Source organism: Aedes albopictus, chromosome 1 (assembly GCF_035046485.1).
Source record: "Aedes albopictus strain Foshan chromosome 1, AalbF5, whole genome shotgun sequence".
Classification (NCBI taxonomy): domain Eukaryota; kingdom Metazoa; phylum Arthropoda; class Insecta; order Diptera; family Culicidae; genus Aedes; species Aedes albopictus.
Genome location: NC_085136.1, coordinates 17,527,309 through 17,548,316, shown reverse-complemented (window position 1 = coordinate 17,548,316; position 21,008 = coordinate 17,527,309). Strand labels below are relative to the sequence as shown.

The following is a 21,008-nucleotide window of genomic DNA, read 5'->3' as shown; positions in this document are numbered from 1 at the left end:
CTGAGAAGAGTTATCTCAGAATCCTGAGAAGGGTTATCTCAGATTCCTGAGAGGGATTCTCAGGTCCGTTGTCTAGTGTAAGTTATGTTCAGTCTATAAAATAGCCTCTGGCTGATGACAGTGTGCACGCAGGGTCTTTAATGATAATAATAGAAAAACAAGAAATTTAACATCGGGAGTATAACTATAGGCAAGATAAATGCCAAAATCCCAAAAACCTTGTTTATGGCTGCTGATATTTTAACTCATAAGACTCGGAAACCTTGTGCAGTAAAACCATCACATGTAGAATTTATTGTTCAATTCGAGCGATAACTACAACTATATGAAAAATGTCATCACATAATACAACAATGTTTTTTTTTCAAATCCACTTCTTTGTCATGGAACAAAAACGACGGCAAGCTTTTTAAAATTTCACACATAAACTTCACAACTCTAGCGATCCTTCTGCATGACGCGCATGACTTGATCCTCGCGGACCAAAATCCGCCCCTTCTGCACGGCCAGAATCAGGCTGACGAAATTGACGGCGTAGGTCGAAACGCATACGACGCAAAGGTCCTCCAGGACGAAGTACAGCAGATAGGCCAGGTACAGGGACAACGCGTTCGATAGGCCGATCAGGTAGGTGGTGAACCGCGTTATGCGAATGCTGTTGCTGAACGATAGACCCGCCACCAGGAAGTAGTAGAAAATGCCGAAGAATCCGTTCGGGATGTTGAGGGGGGAGTCGTGGCCGAGCAGTGGCCCCACCAGGCCGAAACCGCGACCGTAACTGGAAGAGGATAGAGAAAAGAGGGTTCGGTGAGTCATTGGGGTACAATGTACAGTACCGACGCCCGCTTCGGTTTTGATCATACGATGAGCGTTGCGAGGCAACGATGTAAAATGATAATGAATGTATTGGGTTTTCTCTTCGAATGGAATGAAGTATCTGTTCGTTTCAAGATTGAAAGGTGGAAGTCGTACTTTTACGAACAACTAAATACACGAAGAAAATAGGCTATACTAATTACCCCGTCAGAAATGCTTGGAATCTACCAATTTTATTTCAAACCACTACTTCTTCGTCTGGCACAACGTCCCAACTGAGACAGAGTCTGCTTTTCAGCAGTTTTTCAGAAAGTCAAGAAAATTTTTATTACGAAAAGATTCTGTACTAACCAGGAAACAAACCCAGATACCCAAAAGCATGATCTTGATGAAAAGTCGATCGTTTACCACTTCGTCTTTGGGTCTATAACTTCTCAACAAAATCTCTCGATTGTAGATGAACAATTTTCTGAGTTTCAAATAGTAATCAAATAAGTTATTCAGACTTCCCTTCAGTTCAGTAACTTCCGTCCTCGGAAGCTCACCTATTCAAGTGTCATCTCCATTCCATCAGAAATGCAAAACACAATCCCGTTGAATTATCTTCAAACACGCAACAACTCCAGCCGCCACCCGTCGTTCAACCCACAATCGCATTGTATGGATGTAGTGTACCTATATAGTGCCTTTGTTTCCGGGCAGCCCGCAATAGCCCGGTGCGACTTGCAAAGAGAGTGCGTGTGACGAAGGACAAAAGCATATCTGCTATCATGGTGGCGAGCCTCCTCTGCACCTTCTTCTCGCACGACAACGTTATCATCCTCTCGTCGTCGAGCGATGTCAGTAGTGTTCAGTATGGTCGGGGTAATAATAGTGAGTCGAGTCGAGTCGGACCAGGAATAACTATCGTCGTCGTCGACGTGCTAGCAAACCAACATCCGACCGACCGACTGCGTGACTGCGGAAACGGAGTCTGCGCGCCTGATCCCCGTGTCTGATGTGTTGTCAAGTGTGTATGATGCTTTTATTTCCATGTCCGTCCAGTATGGTATACGTTTCTTGTGCTGCTGTTCGGAGAGGGAAAAGCTGTGATTTCAGAAGATGATCTAGACACATTTGAACAGATATACGGGAACTCTGAGGAATCCGCAGAATTAATTCTCACAAAAAACTCCTGGAGGAATCCTAGCAAGTAACTACTGGATAATTCCAACAAGGAACACCTAGAAGAATTTACCACAGGAGCTCCTTGAAGAGTTCTAAAAAAACTCCTGGGAAAATCTCTGGAAAGAACTTCTGGAAGAATCCACAACAACGTCTTGGAGGAATCCGCACGGAACTTTGGATAGAATCCCTATAAGCAACTCCTGGAGAATCGTTAGAAGACAATTCTTGAAAAGTCTACTGAAAACCCCTAGAGTAATCCCCAGAGCACCCTTAATGAACTCCTGGAGGAGTCCCCACTCCCCAAAAGCAATTCCCAAAGGGAAGATCTTTAGTAATATCCAAAATCTGTTCTGGAAAGGAACTTTTGGAGGAATCCCCAGCAGGAGCTACTGGAGGACTCCCAACAATGAAATCTTGGAAGAATCTGTATAAAAAATCCTGGAGAAATCTCCACAAGGAACTCCCGGAGGAATCCCCTAAAGAAACTTCCAGATACATTTTCGGAAAGAAATCCTGGAACAAACTTCGCCAAGAATTTCTGGAGGAATCCCCAGATGGAGCTCTCGTAGGAACCCCCAGATGTGATCTCAAAAATGAACTACTAGTGCAATCCCCAGAAAAAAACTTCTGGAAGAATCCCGATATGGAACTACAGAAGAAGTGTCAAGAAAGATGTCTATTTCCTGGAAATACTAGATCCGCAGTAGGAACTGGAGAAATCCCCAGAGGAAACTTTAGAAGAATCACTAAGGAGAAACTCCTGGAGAAATACCCAGAATACCCCTGGAGAAACTTCGAGAAGGAATTCCTGGAGAAATTTCTAGAAAATATTCTTGGAGGAATCCCCAGGAAACTCCTGAAGGAATCTCCAAATGGAACTCATGAAGAAATCTCTCAAGAACTCTTCACTACACAAGTTCGCAATTTGCTCTCAAAAACCTTCAGCAATTGCTTTCGTGGAATTCTCGATCAGTTTCATCCAGGGTTCTCGGCAGTTATTCTGGTAATACTGGTAATACTGTGGGGTGTGAATTATGATGTGATATTCCCCTTGCGTGTCCTTCCCCTAGTAAGCATCGGTGACAGCAATCATCATGACGAGACAGTGAGTGTGTTGCTGCCTCTTTGAGGAGTGGAGCTTTGGCGGAGCCAGTCGTCTGTATTGCGAGGTCCCGTATCATGCCAAGTGATTCTACTGTAGTTTGCTAAGAATGTCGGAAACGGATTGTTATAGCACAGACAAACAGACGTCTCACTCTACCCATTTCCCATCGTTTCCTTTTTTAACGGACTATTCAAATATTCTGTAGTTCGCAAATCTCTCGCTCATGGCGCTCGCATAGTTTTTGCTCCTGTTTGACGTTTGCTCACTACCGCTATCTACTCAGTGGATTTGCGAAACACAGCGTAATTAGCATTGGGCGATTATGCTTTTGTGACGATGATTTTATTCGCGTTTTGTTCCAAGTGATACGTCTGGTTGTCTGTGGTTATAGTGAGTTGCGTAATATTCACAAATACTTTCTTAATTAAGTTTATTAAACTAAATTACTTGGCCTTTCGTTTCTAATACTAAACTGTTCTAGGACAATGGTTAACTGGCCTTTCACCTTCCTTGGCATTCTTAAGATTGGAGCTAAACTTGGTGCTAGTAAAAATATATATTTGAAGATACTGATTTAGCTTTTAAAAGTTTTACTTGGCCATTTTGAGTTTTCCAACATACTCAATTGCTGTTTTTCTATATTCATGGACAGTTTGGTTTTGGAGATACAAATTGAGCTTGTTACTGATCGAAACATTGATTAAAAACTCTGCATCTTTAACTCTCTTACTTGGATTTACTTGGTCATTTCGGTTTTTCCAGAATTCTTAATCCTCTTTTTCAATATTCGTGGACAGTTAGATTGACCTATTGATTTGGACTTTCTGGAGAAGCAAATTGAGCTTGTTCCGGTAAGCAAAGAATACTTCTTGTAACACATTTCGGTCGTAAGATTTTTTAATATATTTCTAAATAATTTTTGATTTTTAGCTCTTCATGTTTCCTAATAGTTTTTCAATAATCTTGAACACTTAATATGGCCTTTCCACTTGACCTTTTCGAGAAACAAAAATATGCTTGTTACTGATCAAAATATTGAATTGAAAGTATAATTTATTAAACTGATGATGCCTTTAAAAATTCACTTGGCCTTCCCCTTTAGGTCCTAAGAATTTATTAGCCTATTTTCAGTAAGTTTATATGTCTTTAACAAGTCCAGTGCCCTTTACTCGCGGACTCTTCAAGAAATAAATAAACCCGATTGCCAGTCGAAACATTTATTAGTTCAACTGATTTAGCCTTTTTTTGATTTGGTACTTTCGAAAATCTTATTGGAATATTGTGCAGAACAACTTGGTCGCATTTAGATAAGAATTAAAGAATCGCCTTGCATTAACCATCATGACTTTCAACTACTTAGCCTTTTTGTTTTTGGTTTCCAAAAGGCCAAGCTGCCTTTGGGTTTGGTATTTCTTGGTCGACTTAGTATATAAAAAATTTACGAATCTAAATTAAGCTCTTCTAATTGTTTTGACAGATTGTTGATGGCCAAAACGATAATTTGGACTTCGAAACCCGAAGTGATAATAGTTTCCATAAATTTTCTTAGTTTTCTTTAATGATATTGACTTTCTAATCCAATTTGGCGTTTTTAATGAACCATTTGGTCTTCAACTTCTATAGCGTACTAGGCATTTGTCATTTATCAAGAACTACTTGGTCTTTCAGAAGAGTATTCGCTTCATAACTTATTGGCGTTCGAAGCCCCAGCAGCTACGGAGCAATAGTTGCGTACAAAATGCATTACAGTCAGGTCTTTTTTTACGCTGTTTTCATCTACGCGGCCGTGTAAATGAAAAATCCATACAAAAAAAATCATCATCTTTTTTTTTTTTGCATGATTCGTCGAGAAATGGTGAGACTTTTTTAACGCGGTTTTTTTGAATTTCGAACTGAGTTTTTTTTTACGCGGTACGTATCCTCCGCGTAAAAAAAAACCTGACTGTATTGCAATTGAAGAACGACATGGTATTTTATTGACTGCAATACATAGTTTTTTAATTTTCAATTCAAAACGGCCACGTAAATTGGAAGTATTTTTAAACTTCATATTATGCTCGGAAAGCCAAATCGATTATTCAATAAATTTGGTCTCCCTAAAGTTTACTAAGCATGTTTAATATTTTCCTGATTTTTTTGACATTTTGGAAATTTGATCTTTAGTAACAGTCTTTCGGATTAACACGGTGTTAAAACGCGATCTTTTCCATATTTATTTGGCCATTTTGGCCACTATTTTGTGTAACCATTTTCCCGTAACGTGGGTAGATCACCTTAGAACGGTGCGTTGCGGTGTAAGATCTACCAAATCAAATTTTGATCTTGATATTTATATTATTTATAAATATTCCAAGATCAAAGCTTGATGTACTTGTTTGTGTTTGTGTAGTATATGTGTTTCAATGTAGCTGCTAATTAACATTTTATTTCAGAAGGTAAATTTATCATATAATACATATAATATTGTAAAAATATGTAACTGTGGCGAGCGTATCACTAATATGTAACTTACTCGACGTACGATGTTAATATTACTTTATATTTCAGATTTTCAACCGAAGAATCTAGTAATTCAACCGAAAGCCATTAAGATGACGAGGAAACGGGCAGATAACTGATTTGAAGCAGTTTAACAATGGTGTGCATGAACGTTTACCAAACATATCCTTTGGAGTCTACCCTTCCACTAACAACACCCAAATTCCCGTGACACCTAGGCCTAAGGAGAGATCGTAGAGTTGTCTACATCTTTCTTAGGTGTCCAACTAACCATCCTTTCCCTTTCCTCAGCAGTCGTAAGGACGTGGCCAGGACAGTTTTCGACCATTGGAGGATTGCGTCAGTCTTGTCTAAGAGTCAGAGATTAGTCCCAAATCTTTGTGCTTTGGTTCGGACGGGAAGGAGGCAACCCTCATAACAACGGTCTAGGACTGTACCACCTACGAATTTGTGCGACTCGCTTAATGCTAATGCTAATGCTAATGCTATTTTGTGTAACCATTTTCAGGTTTTTCTGCCTCTTCTATATATTAATTTTCCTTCAAGTTCTACAAAACTGCTTAATTCTTTCGAAGACCATCCATGTCAGCACATATTTGGCTTCCGAAGCATCACTTGGAACTTTTTACAGAGCACTGTAGTCCACAGAATTACTAACTTCAATTAACCCTAAAAGGGATACCTTCATGGCCTCAGTTTCGTCACCTCGCTGAGTGTGTTCCATCAAAGACGAGCTCTGAAAGGCGCCTGGGGTCCAATGGACCCCAGGTATCCCTTTTAGGGTTAAAGAATAACTTGGTCCTTTCTTAATCGTTTCAACTTCCAAACTACCAAGGTCATATTATTTTTTCATTTGAAAAAGACCACGCAAATTGAAAGTGTTTTTGAAGGTGGTTTTCGGCCAAGCTGGTGTTTCTTTTTTCAATGTACTAAGCCTTTTTAATCTTCTCGACTTCTCGATAAATCTTGCTTCGACGTTTAAAAGGCTGTAGATTAATTTGTTCATTAATAAGGTAATTTGGCCTTAGAAGGCCAAACTTATACTTTCACAACAACTTGGTCTTTTCTAAATTTACCTGGTCTTTAAAATTTCACTTGACCAAAGCAGGACTGTTTCTTTCTTGCGGAGTTTGCTTATACCTAATTTTATATTTAGAACACTAACCTATTTTCATAAAAAATAACTTAGCTCTTTAGGAAAACTACTGGGTCTTCAACTCCCCACAAGCGCATTTCCAGTCTATTTGAACCACTTCAACTTGCCAAAGTGAGTGGTAAACACTCAAATGGCTGGATAATTTATCGCTGTCCTACTCTCTATTCTACAACCCTTTTACACAGCAATTAGCCATCCTGTCCTGCCCTTCCTTCTACTTCACGCTCTTCGCTCTTTGCCCACCAACTCTCCGGGTACTGATCCTTTCCATACACTCGTCTTCGTAAATTGTTTAATACCACACAAGATTATTCAGGAATATGCTGCAGTAATCTTTTCAGGAGTATCTTCAGGATTTTTAAACAAATTCCAACATGTTTTTTATAGGAGTTTTCCTAAGAATTCTTGCAGAAGCTTCTCCTTAAATTTATTTTTGTTGTTGCTCTGTAGATTATTTCACGAGTTTCTCCGGGACTTTCTTCAGAAAATCCAGTGAGAATTTATCCAAGGATTTCTCCGATAATTCTTGCAGGGATTTTCTGTGAGAATTCTTATAATGGTTCTTCCACCACAAGGTTCTCTAGGAGTTTCCCTGGGAATATTTCCAGTAGTCCTTTCGAGAATATCATCATAAGTTTATTTGGCAATTCCTACTGCAGTTGCTCTGAGAATTCTTCCAGCCGGAAATTCCTAACTGAGTAGCTCCGGGAAACGTTGCAGGAATCCTTGAATTCTTGTAAAAGTTCATTTTTTTTGTCAAGAATTCCTCTGAGAATTCCTCCAGCAAGTCCTCTTCAAACTATGTATCCTCTGGAAGTTATTCTACAAGTTCTTCCGAGAATTCCTCCTGGAGTACTTCTGAATTTTTTTCCCGGGATTTCCTTGGGATTTTTTCCAGGAGTTCTCGCAAGAAAATTACCAGAAAATTTTCTGGGAAATTTTACAGAAATTTCATCAGAATTTCCTTCATTCAACAGAAATTCATTCATACAGTTCTTTCACCGGCTATAGTTCCTTTGATTTTTTTTCATGGATTCCTCTGTGGAATCTCTCGGCAATTATTCCTATAAGATTTTTATCAGAAGTTCCTTTTGCAGTAATTCGTCTTACAAGAGTTCCATCGGAAAACCTTCGGAAAATCTTGCTAGGATTCCTCCGAAAACTCTTTTAGGAATTTTTCTTGGGAAGTTTTCAGGGGTTTCTAAAAGTTTTGGAGATTCTGTGGAGGAATTACCAGAGAAGCCCCGGAAAGAATTCCTGGATATTTTGTGGGATGGATTTGCGGGGTGTTCCAAATTCCCAGAGATGCCCTGAGGGAATTACCGAAACTGCTTCGCAAGAGCTTCCGTATAGTTACTCTGAAACAGTAATTCTCGGAGGTACTTCAGCAGGAATTTTCGGATTATTTTCTTATGGAACACTGGGCAGAATTCCCGGAAGTACCCTGGAACCTCTTCTTATGCCATTGGCTGGGTTAATTGAAAATGGGCATAAAACGAGGGAAATTTGTGCATAAATTAAGTTAGGGTTTTAATGCGATAACCTAGTTCGCGAGAACAGGTTTTGCTCGTGGGCATTTGAGGTGGGGCCATGGGGGCTTCCGGAAAGTTTCCAGAGAGCCCTAAAAAAGGGATCCAAGGGGCTTCAGGCTTCAGGATTTCAGGAGCCTTTCAAGGACGATCCGTCAGATTTCGTAGGCGTTTTAAACCCCTGACTCGTAATTCCATCACAGGGAATCTATAGTATTAAGTCTTAGAAGCCTTCAAGGAGGTTTCCGAGACCTTTTAAGGCATTTCAGAGTCTTTTCGGAGAGTTTGATAGCATTTCAGGGGCATTTCAAGGGGTTTTTAGTTGCGTTTCAGGAGGTTTCTGGGGTCTATTAACCCTCCTAAGATATTAGGCTAGGTGCACCACGATGGCGTAGTGCACGTTCAGCGAGCCTTCTTCTTCTTCTTATTTATGGCTCTACGTTACCACTGGGACTTGGCCTGCCTCGCTTCCACTTAGTGTTTTTTTGAGCACTTCCACAGTTATTAATTGAAGGGCTTTCTTTGCCTGCCATTGCATGAATTTGTACATTGTGAGGCAAGCACAAAGGGAGTCGAGAAAATTTTCCCGACTGGAACGGGAATCGAACCCGCCGTCTCCGGATTGGCGATTCATAGCCTTAACCACTAGGCTAACTGGAGACCCAGTCTGTCTGGGTCATATTGACCCCAACATTCTACTAAGGTTAAAGGCGTTCCGAGGTGTTTCAGAGGTTCTAAATTGATTATGATGATTTCACAGGCGCTTCAATGGGATGACGAAGACTTCAGGGGCGGGCCGTTTAGATGCATTTCAGGTCAGGGTCATATCAGAGAGGTTTTAACATTCCTTCTGCATCACGTTGGGAGCAGCTCGCTAACGCAGTATACGGTTTGGATCAATAATGACCCCAATGCCAAAAGAAGGGTTAAATTAAATGGCATCTTAAGGGTGTTTTAAAAGTTTTTGTGTCTCTGAAAATCCCCTGAAACTTCCCGAAATGTCTCTGAAATCCTCCTTAAACTCCCTCGGACTCCATGTAACGCATCTGATACCCTCCAAAATCCCCGAAATTGCCTGCGTAACGCCTCTTAAATCCGCCGAAAATCCTTTGGAACTCCCTGAAATGCCTCTGCAATCTCCCTAAAGCCCCCTCGGACCCCAAAACTCTCGATAACGTCTGCGTAACTCCTCTAAAACCCGCCGAAAATGCTGTGAAACTTCCTAAAATGTCTCTGAAATCCCCCTAAAACCACCTCGGGCCCCATGTAACGTACCTGAGACCCACCGAAATCGTTGGCGTAACGCCCACTGAAACCCCTTTAGACCCCCTGAAACTTCTGTTTGCTTCCGCCAAATTGTCGGAATTCCTAGTCAACCCCCATTCGCGGGTAGCCCGAAAAAGATGCCAGATGCGACTGTATTCTCAAAGCAGTCACTACCCGGGTGCATCCACACCGGGCAATTGGGAGTACGACTTTCAACAGATCCGGCCGTTTGATTCGGCACATCGGCAGAACATTGAGAACGGTGCAAGAGCTATATACCCGCCCGAATCGTGAAGCAGACAAAGTCATTTAGAATTTCTATAGAAATTCCTGGAGAAACTTTTCGGTGGAATTCCTAGATAAAAATGTTTAGAAAGTAAGGAAATCAATGGTTTTTTTTAATGGAATCCATGGAGATATTTCTGAAGAAATCTCCGGAGGAGTTCCTGAAGAAATATCAGAATGAATCCCTGAAGGAATCTCTGGAAGATTTGCTGAAAGAATTTTGGAATTTTTGAAGCAATTTCTGTAGGATTTTCTTAAGTAATCCATACAAAAAAATCTAATGTAATGCCTGCCGTAGTCTCATGAGGAATCCATGCAAAACATCCTAGACGAATTCTTGATGATATTAATTTCCATAGATTGCTTTAAAATATCTAAAGAGAGTATTGGAGAAATTTCTGAAATAAAATTCGGGAGGAATGTCTAAAAGAATCCTAGGAAGATTTAATAGACGAGTTCTTGGAATAATTTCAGAAGGAAACAAACGAACAATTGATAAAGGAATGGAGAAATTTTTGGAGCAATCTCGACAGGAATTTATGAATGAAACTTAAGTGAAATTTCTGAAGAAATCTTTGAAGATTTGAAAAACAAAAAAATCGGAAAATCCTGAAGGACTTCTGAACTTTTGATTTACTGAAGAAATCGCTGAAAGATTCTCTGAGAGAATCCGTAGATGATTTTGTGAAAGATTCTTCGGAGGAAATTCTGAAATAATTTATGGAAGAAATTATGAGGATACCAATAGAAGGATTTTAAGAGGAATTCTTTGTGAAGTTAATGGATTCTCTTTCAGATGAATTTCTAAACGAAACTCTGGAGGAATTTCGGAAGAAATTCATGGAGGATATCTTGAAGCTTCGGAAACATTTTTATGGATTTTGAAAGAAATCTCTGGTAGGATTACTGAAGGTACTTTCAGAGAAATTTCTGGAGGAATGCTCAGCAGAATTACTTAATGACCTACTGGAAGACTTTCATAATGAATCGTTAGAGGAATTCATGAAGCAATCCAATGGCTTCCAATATAAATTGATGAGATATCTCTGAAGGCATCTCTCAAAAAATTTCTTAAGGAATCTTAAAAAAAAAATAAAAAATCCATGAATAAATTTTTGATGCATCCTATTGAATGTTTTCAAGTTTTCTGTGTTACAAAAAATACTCCCAAAAAATCCTTCGAGAAATTTTAGAGGAACAGCTAGTGGAATTTTTATTGTAAACCCTGGAGTAGTTTCCTGAAGAAAATTTCCTCAATCCTGGATATTTTTTTTTTTCAAGAGTTTCTGGGATTTTTTAATGGAAATACTCAAAGAAATTATCGATGAAATTCCGAAAGAATATCGAAGAAACTTCCGCAGGAACTCAAGAGGAATTTCTGGAAGAATCACTGTAATATTTATCTTACTTGAAAAGGTTTCTAAACTTCTAAAGGAATCCGTGAGACAAGTCTTTCTGTGATCCTCTCTGACTTTTGTAGCTATTCTAGTTTGTCTGTCTTTTCAGTTTTTATTCTTAATTTCTCTGTCTTGTCTGAGTTTTCTAGTTTCTCTAGCTCTTTTGACTTCTCTGGCTTTGGCTTTTCTGCCAAGGCTGGCATTTTTGGGTTCTCTGAAATTTTCAGCTTTTTTTTTTTGACTACTTTGGTTTTTGCTGCTTCTCATGTTGCTCAGGCTTCTTTTTATCTCTTTTATCATCTCTAGCTGATTTCTAGAGCTTCGTGGCTCTAGTGTCTCTGTCTTCCCTAGCTTTTCTACCTTCTTAGACTCCTCTAGCTTTTTCGGGTGTTTTGTGTATTTGTTCAGTGAGGTAGTTGAAGTACCTCGAAGTTGCTTGCTGCATTCTGGTCTTACCCATTTGTCAACAAAAGCCGCTAGGATTTCCTCTGGAACGTCTTCAATAATCCTTCCAGTTTTATCCGGGCATTATTCTAATTACTTGTTCGAGAAGTTTTTCGAAAACAATTACAAGAATCTTTGGGAAATATCTGTGAAAAATGGTGACTAAGAGTATTATCGGCAGGTTTGTTCTCTTCGTCATGCGGGGCTTTTGTGGGCCAAATTGCCTGAAATTTGGGCGTATAACTCAGCTTGGTTGGAAAAGATTTGAGGCCAACTCTGAGATCAACAGGTTCAAAAAACAAAACTGCCAAAGTTCCCCTACAAGGATCATACCAGGAACTCCTCCAAGGACTTCTCCAGGAATTCTCCGGAAATTTCTCCTTGATTTTTTACAAGAAATATGTTTCTCTGATTTATCCAATTCTTTAAAGAACTTCTCCAGAGATTCTGTCAGGTTTTTTTAACTTCTTTAGAAATCTCCATAAATTTTTCCACCAGAAATAGTTCCTAGATAAAACCCTAAGAATGTTTGAAATGTTTCCCGGTAATGAATGTCGGAATGCGTCAAAAACAAAGTTATTACTGGTAGGTAGATCTGAACGAGACAGAGCAGCAGTGTTACTACAGAATATCTCTGAGGTATTAATGAAGAATGTGTCTATTTCGATTCATTGCTAACGGCTGACAAAAACGTGACTCTAGTTGTACTCATAGATTTCATCTGGAGTTTCTCCTGAAATTTCTTCTGGAGTTTCTCCGAATATCTTTCCTGAAGTTGCTTCCGAGGTTACTCTTAAAACTAGGAACTTTGATTATTTCTTCTGGAGTTGCTTCAGAGATTAGGTATTCCTGGAGTTGCTTCAGAGATTAGGTATTTCTGGAGTTGCTGCAAGGGTTCATCCAGAGATTTCTTCTGAAGATCGACCTAGAGTGCGACCAAGGGTTTCTTCTGGAGTTTGTTCTAGTATTTTTACCAGGAGTTGCTACAGGGATTCCTCCTGGTGTTGACGAGATTTCTCCTGAAATGCTTCCATGGAGTTTCTCAAGAGATTTATCTTGAAGTTTTCCTAGAGAACCATCCTGGAGTTTCTCCAGAGATTCTGAACGTTATCGTCGCATGATATGTAATGCATTATTTTAAGTCACCCTTCTTCTTGGCGTAACGTTGCCACTGTGACAAAGCCTGCTTCTTAGTGTTCTATGAGCAGCCTGGTAGCTTTGTGTTCTATGAGCATAGAACTTCCTAACTGAGAGCTTCCTCTGTCAAGGACCATTTTGAATGTGCATATCGTGTTGCAGGCACGAATATACTCTATGCCCAAAGAAGTCGAGGAAATTTTCTTTAAGAAAGGTTTAATAAGGCACCCGTTTCAAACGAATACGTAAGTGCAACTACTCCTTGTCGAGTAGCGTCTATATGCAAAAGATACCTACGGCTAAAAGCTCTAGGTTGGGTCAGCTAGTTTTCATGTAAAATTTAAAGAATATAAAATAACAATAAATGAAACGAGCTCACCAACTCAACTTCCTTCTTCACGTTTTATGGTTTAAATGGTGGCTCTTAGAAGTCATCCATATGCCCCATGTTTGAAGGATAACTTTCTAAGAAAGAGGACCTTCACCCTCTAGGTGACTACATCCTAGTTTTGCATTCGCCAGCCATCAACCGTCGCCGCTCGTTCAAATGCTTTCCGATCGAAAATCGATTCGATTGGGTGGAGTAAACCACCCATCCCGCAACCAAAAGATGTGAAGCTCATGGTCACAGATAAACACTCAACAACAACAACACCAACCGCCACCAATGCACAATATGTTTACGTACCGCGCTTGACCGCGAATGTTTATTTGTTGTGAGAATTATTTTATGTGCTTTTTCTTTCGTTCGCGCCGCGCTCTTGGTCATCGTCGTCGTCGCCTTTGCCAACCATCATAGAGGAAGGCCACGTGGTGCATCTTTTTTTGTCACTTTTGGAATATTTATTTTAATCTTTTCTTTCCAGACATCTGTTTGTTCTTCCTGCTCGTTGGTGGGAGGGAGCGATTTTGTTTGTAAACAACCTTTCAACGCACCAATACCATCATAATCGATTAGCAATAAATCTCACTTCGATGCGTTCCGTCTATCTTAGTGGAATAGAAATGAGCAACGCCTACCACTCTGCAACCCGCCTATCATCATCACTCGTGTTATCTCCAAATCGGTCGGAATTTTCCCTCCCATCAACTCCCACTGACTGGATTAAATACCTATAGGTACTTACGGCGATGTAAACACTTTCGTGCAGCTAATTCGCTCGCTTATGTCGCACATGGCCTCGTAGCTATGGTCCCGCTCGGCCCGGATCTCCACGTAGGACGTGTACAGCGACAGCAGGAATCCGGCGAAACTCAACCCGACCAATCCGGCCGTGCAGGAGTACTTGCAATTGCTGCTGCTGCTGGAACTCATCGCGAACTTTCGAACTTTTCCAGAAGATGCCAGATAGAGAGATACAGATGGTTGAACAGGTAAAAGGTGTCGAAGAGCTGCTTCCGGCGCTTAGCAGCGACCGCAGGACATTACGCCTGACGAAGTTTCCAAGCGCGCACCGAAGATGATGGGTAACACCGGACCGGACAAAAGGAAGCGGAAGAGAGCAATCAAAAGCCCCGACCAAGCGCAGTGAAGTCGCGAGAACGTCTGCTGCTGCTGCTGGGCTCGGTCGGTGCGCTTTGTGCATATCAGCTCTAGGCAGCGATGACGGTGGCAGCTGCCGCAAATGATACAGATAATACGGGCTATGTGTTAGGGTAGCGGTTCTCAACCGGATTGACAACGCGGGCCAGTTAAGTTGCTTGTGCGAAAGGTTGTAGCAGTCTATGATTTTCTATGAATGAGGTGGGTTTTGCGGTCTAGTGTCAATAGCTTTCCTGGAACGATTCTGAACGGAATCCTGGTGGGATTCTGAACGGAATCCTGGTGGGATTGAACGGAATCCTGGATGGATTTTGAACGGAATCCTGGAGGGATTCTGAACGGAATCCTGGTGGGATTCTGAACGGAATCCTGAAAGGCTTCTGAACGGAATCCTGGAGGGATTCCGAACGGTATCCTGGAAGGCTTCTGAACGGAATCCTGGATGGATTTTGAACGGAATCCTGGTGGGATTCTGGACGGAATCTTGGAAGGCTTCTGAACGGAATCCTGGAGGGATTCTGAACGGAATCCTGGTGGGATTGAACGGAATCCTGGATGGATTTTGAACGGAATCCTGGTGGAATTCTGAACGGAATCCTGGTGGGATTTTGAACGGAAACTGGTGGGATTCTGAACGGAATCCTGGTTGGATTCTGAACGGAATTCTGGAAGGATTCTGAACGGAATTCTGGAGGGATTCTAAACGAAAACCTGGTGGGATTGAACGGAATCCTGGATGGATTTTGAACGGAATCCTGGAGGGATTCTGAACGGAATCCTGGTGGGATTCTGAACGGAATCCTGAAAGGCTTCTGAACGGAATCCTGGTGAGATTCTGAACGGAATCCTGGAGGGATTCGGAACGGAATCCCGGAGGGATTCTGAACGGAATCCTGGAGGGATGCTGAACGGAATCCTGGAGGGATTCGGAACGGAATCCCGGAGGGATTCTGAACGAATGCAGGAGAGATTCTGAACGGAATCCTGGAGGGATTCTGAACGGAATCCTGTAGGAATTCTGAACGGAATCCTGGTGGGATTCTGAACGGAATCCTGGAGGGATTCTGAACGGAATCCTGGAGGGATTCTGAACGGAATCCTGGAGGGATTCTGAACGGAATCCTGGAGGGATTCTGAACGGAATCCTGGAGGGATTCTGAACGGAATCCTGGAGGGATTCTGAACGGAATCCTGGAGGGATTCTGAACGGAATCCTGGAGGGATTCTGAACGGAATCCTGGAGGGATTCTGAACGGAATCCTGGAGGGATTCTGAACGGAATCCTGGAGGGATTCTGAACGGAATCCTGGAGGGATTCTGAACGGAATCCTGGAGGGATTCTGAACGGAATCCTGGAGGGATTCTGAACGGAATCCTGGAGGGATTCTGAACGGAATCCTGGAGGGATTCTGAACGGAATCCTGGACAGGATTCTGAACGGAATCCTGGACAGGATTCTGAACGGAATCCTGGACAGGATTCTGAACGGAATCCTGGACAGGATTCTGAACGGAATCCTGGACAGGATTCTGAACGGAATCCTGGACAGGATTCTGAACGGAATCCTGGACAGGATTCTGAACGGAATCCTGGACAGGATTCTGAACGGAATCCTGGACAGGATTCTGAACGGAATCCTGGAGGGATTCTGAACGGAATCCTGGAGGGATTCTGAACGGAATCCTGAAGGGATTCTGAACGGAATCCTGGAGGGATTCTGAACGGAATCCTGGAGGGATTCTGAACGGAATCCTGGAGGGATTCTGAACGGAATCCTGGAGGGATTCTGAACGGAATCCTGGAGGGATTCTGAACGGAATCCTGGAGGGATTCTGAACGGAATCCTGGAGGGATTCTGAACGGAATCCTGGAGGGATTCTGAACGGAATCCTGGACGGGATTCTGAACGGAATCCTGGACGGGATTCTGAACGGAATCCTGGACGGGATTCTGAACGGAATCCTGGACGGGATTCTGAACGGAATCCTGGACGGGATTCTGAACGGAATCCTGGACGGGATTCTGAACGGAATCCTGGACGGGATTCTGAACGGAATCCTGGACGGGATTCTGAACGGAATCCTGGACGGGATTCTGAACGGAATCCTGGAGGGATTCTGAACGGAATCCTGGACAGGATTCTGAACGGAATCCTGGACAGGATTCTGAACGGAATCCTGGACAGGATTCTGAACGGAATCCTGGACAGGATTCTGAACGGAATCCTGGACAGGATTCTGAACGGAATCCTGGACAGGATTCTGAACGGAATCCTGGAGAGATTCTGAACGGAATCCTGGAGGGATTCTGAACGGAATCCTGGAGGGATTCTGAACGGAATCCTGGAGGGATTCTGAACGGAATCCTGGTGGGATTCTGAGTGGAATCCTGGAGGGATTCTGAACGGAATCCTGGAGGGATTCTGAACGGAATCCTGGAGGGATTCGGAACGGAATCCCGGAGGGATTCTGAACGAATGCAGGAGAGATTCTGAACGGAATCCTGGAGGGATTCTGAACGGAATCCTGTAGGAATTCTGAACGGAATCCTGGTGGGATTCTGAACGGAATCCTGGTGGGATTCTGAACGGAATCCTGGAGGGATTCGGAACGGAATCCCGGAGGGATTCTGAACGGAATCCTGGAGGGATTCTGAACGGAATCCTGGAGGGATTCTGAACGGAATCCTGGAGGGATTCTGGACGGAATCCTGGAGGGATTCTGAACGGAATCCTGGAGGGATTCTGAACGGAATCCTGGAGGGATTCTGAACGGAATCCTGGAGGGATTCTGAACGGAATCCTGGAGGGATTCTGAACGGAATCCTGGAGGGATTCTGAACGGAATCCTGGAGGGATTCTGAACGGAATCCTGGAGGGATTCTGAACGGAATCCTGGAGGGATTCTGAACGGAATCCTGGACAGGATTCTGAACGGAATCCTGGACAGGATTCTGAACGGAATCCTGGACAGGATTCTGAACGGAATCCTGGACAGGATTCTGAACGGAATCCTGGACAGGATTCTGAACGGAATCCTGGACAGGATTCTGAACGGAATCCTGGACAGGATTCTGAACGGAATCCTGGACAGGATTCTGAACGGAATCCTGGACAGGATTCTGAACGGAATCCTGGACAGGATTCTGAACGGAATCCTGGACAGGATTCTGAACGGAATCCTGGACAGGATTCTGAACGGAATCCTGGACAGGATTCTGAACGGAATCCTGGACAGGATTCTGAACGGAATCCTGGAGGGATTCTGAACGGAATCCTGGAGGGATTCTGAACGGAATCCTGAAGGGATTCTGAACGGAATCCTGGAGGGATTCTGAACGGAATCCTGGAGGGATTCTGAACGGAATCCTGGAGGGATTCTGAACGGAATCCTGGAGGGATTCTGAACGGAATCCTGGAGGGATTCTGAACGGAATCCTGGAGGGATTCTGAACGGAATCCTGGAGGGATTCTGAACGGAATCCTGGAGGGATTCTGAACGGAATCCTGGAGGGATTCTGAACGGAATCCTGGACGGGATTCTGAACGGAATCCTGGACGGGATTCTGAACGGAATCCTGGACGGGATTCTGAACGGAATCCTGGACGGGATTCTGAACGGAATCCTGGACGGGATTCTGAACGGAATCCTGGACGGGATTCTGAACGGAATCCTGGACGGGATTCTGAACGGAATCCTGGACGGGATTCTGAACGGAATCCTGGACGGGATTCTGAACGGAATCCTGGACGGGATTCTGAACGGAATCCTGGAGGGATTCTGAACGGAATCCTGGACAGGATTCTGAACGGAATCCTGGACAGGATTCTGAACGGAATCCTGGACAGGATTCTGAACGGAATCCTGGACAGGATTCTGAACGGAATCCTGGAGAGATTCTGAACGGAATCCTGGAGAGATTCTGAACGGAATCCTGGAGGGATTCTGAACGGAATCCTGGAGGGATTCTGAACGGAATCCTGGTGGGATTCTGAACGGAATCCTGGAGGGATTCTGAACGGAATCCTAGAGGGATTCTGAACGGAATCCTGGTGGGATTCTGAACGGAATCCTGGTGGGATTCTGAACGGAATCCTGGACGGGATTCTGAACGGAATCCTGGACGGGATTCTGAATGGAATCCTGGAGAAACTCTGAACGGAATCCTAGAGGGATTCTGAACGGAATCCTGGTGGGATTCTGATCGGAATTCTGGTGAGATTCTGAACGGAACCCTGGTGGGATTCTGAACGGAATCATGGAAGGATTCTGAACGGAATCCTGGAAGGATTGGATTCTGAACGGAATCCTGGAGGGATACTGAACGGAATTCTGGAGGGATTCTGAATGGAATCCTGGAGGGATTCTGAGTGGAACACTGGTGGGTTTCAGAACGGAATGCTGGACGGATTCTGAACGAAATCCTGGAAGGATTCTAAACGAAATCCCGGAAGGATTTTGATCAGAATCCAGGAAGGATTCTGAACGGAATCCTGGAACGGATTCTGATCGGAATCCTGCAAGGATTCTGAACGGAGTTCTGGAAGGTTTGTGAACGGAATCCTGGAAGGATTCTGAACGGAATCCTGGATGTTTTCTGAACGGAAACCAGCAAGCATTCTGAACGGAATCCTGGAACGGATTCTGAACGAGCTTCACGAGGACCGCAGTTTGACAACCACTGCGATACCTACAATACCTTCAGAAGACAGGTTTCAATGTATGCGAGAGTATTGCTACGACGACGACGACGACAACGATGACGATGAAGAGGCATCCAATGCTCAGGCTATAGGTAGATGAAGCGCACTGTGGACCGTTCTCTGTGATGGTTGAGTGCGTGAGGAGGATTGATCCATTCGTATTCGTCGTCGTCGTCGTCGTCTCTGTTCTGTTCTGTTGGTTTGTATTGTAGGTACCTATAGTATTAACATCTACACACGTCGGGCTTGGTCTACTGAGGAGGGATTGATGAAACGTATTTTCATTCCGAATGAAGGCAGGAGAGGATGAAAGCTTCCGCTCGCACTTTGCGCCTGGCATTTCTGATTGATCGGTGGAATTTGGCGATGCGATGCTGGGGATGTACGGTAATTAAACCTTAATTGATAGTAAATGGCGGAGGTTGAGATTGTGGGTATGCTGATGTAGGGAATTTAGGTGTTCTGGAACGTAAAATTGCTACAGTTTCATGTAACGAAATCTGTATAGATGTCTTTTAGTGTTTTTTTAGCTTTGACCCCAAACTTTAGTGAGACCAATAACGGCGTCGGCCACGTCCTTACAGATGGTCATCGAGGATGGCAAGGAATGCTATCAAGACAAACAATCTTTTACAGACCGAGAACCGCTGCATCTCTTGTCTCAGAACGAACTTTTTATTAGTAGGATAGGGTAGCTGTTGTCGTTTTGTGCAATTCGCCAAACGTCCAACGGATTGGGCGGAAATCGCATATCGACTATCAACAATGCTGGTTTTTAATCCCAGCGATAATACTACCATGGGTAAAATTGCCTTATCTGAGATAATAATTACAATTCATTTGATTATGATATATTCGTAGTCTATAATTAGGCACTGCAGTGAAGCACTGCCAGCACGTGTTTCCAATCAATCATTCGTTCAGTGATAAAGCTATCGCAAGGCCTTTATCGCAAAAATGTACACTTATGTTCTTGGTTAAAATCGATTTCGACGAATTATACTCAGTAGCATATACGGCATTTAACGATACTCAAATCTTTCCTTTCCGTTCACGGATCCGAAAACGGAACATGGTTGCACAGCATGGTGTCCCCAATTCTCTCTGTTAATGTTGTCAAACAGGAAGAGTCTGGGTTCAATTTCCGGTATGTTCCAAAACCTTGTCGGTACGAAAATTGTCTAGACTTCCCTAATCATAGAGTATCCTAGATGCTCTCAGTTAATAGCTGTGGAAGTGCTAATCGGAGTCACTAATCGGAGATGCAGCGTTTATTCCAGCTGGATCGTAACGACAGAATAAAGAATACGAATAAGAAGCATCATCGACCATACCCCATAGAGTGGATATGATTCCACTTATCCACCCGGCGAATCAGCTAGATCCAGATTGGCATTCAATAGTAGGGTGGACAAAAGCCTACACCTGCAATAGTCTTATTCTTCCATGGTGCAGTGCAGAGTGAGGCTAGGTGTGGGTCATCACCGGTTTCGTGGTCGTGGCCAACGACCAGCACGACCCATGCACTAGCAAACCCATCAGTGTACCTATATATGCGTTGCGTATGTATCTATGGAACTCCGTTCCACTCCAAAAGCCTCGCCAACAACGTCAAGCTTCATCCAACCAAGAGCGCCACCAACCAACCCATAAGGAAGAGGATAATGATAGTGTTCAATGCCAAACCAAACATCAGCAGCGTGGTCTGATCGCTATCCTTCTCATCGTCGCGACGCTGCGTTCAACCACAGGCAAACAGACATAACACTTCGAACATTTTTCGATTCCAATATTAGTCTCAAACATATTCGCCCAATTCTGAAAGAGCTGAGTTTGACCAACCATCAACTAGGTGGTGGAAGTGAGCAAATGTCAAACTCGAAAAAAAAAACGTGTGGACAATAGGCCAACTATCAAATTTTAAATAGACCGTTAAATCGGCATACGATGGAAATTATCAGC

The 21,008-nt window shown here is 43.0% G+C and overlaps 1 protein-coding gene across 1 annotated transcript; it reads right to left on the bottom strand.

Moving 5' to 3' along the window:
- Positions 1-263: 263 nt before the first annotated feature.
- LOC109431186 (vitamin K epoxide reductase complex subunit 1-like protein 1) lies at positions 264-14,374 on the bottom strand. The gene is made up of 2 exons (XM_019707400.3): positions 13,929-14,374; positions 264-778 (listed from the first exon to the last, which is right to left on the bottom strand). Exons 1-2 carry the CDS (start codon positions 14,114-14,116, stop codon positions 439-441), a joined length of 528 nt encoding a protein of 175 aa, XP_019562945.3. The 5' UTR covers positions 14,117-14,374; the 3' UTR covers positions 264-438.
- Between the last annotated feature and the right edge of the window lie 6,634 nt (positions 14,375-21,008).

Excerpts from the sequence above, each read along its gene's own strand:
- LOC109431186 (XM_019707400.3), bottom strand. The coding sequence starts at position 14,116 with ATGAGTTCCAGCAGCAGCAGCAATTGCAAGTACTCCTGCACGGCCGGA. Across the intron at positions 779-13,928 it reads ACGAAAGTGTTTACATCGCC|TTACGGTCGCGGTTTCGGCC; the intron begins GTAAGTACCTAT and ends ATCCTCTTCCAG.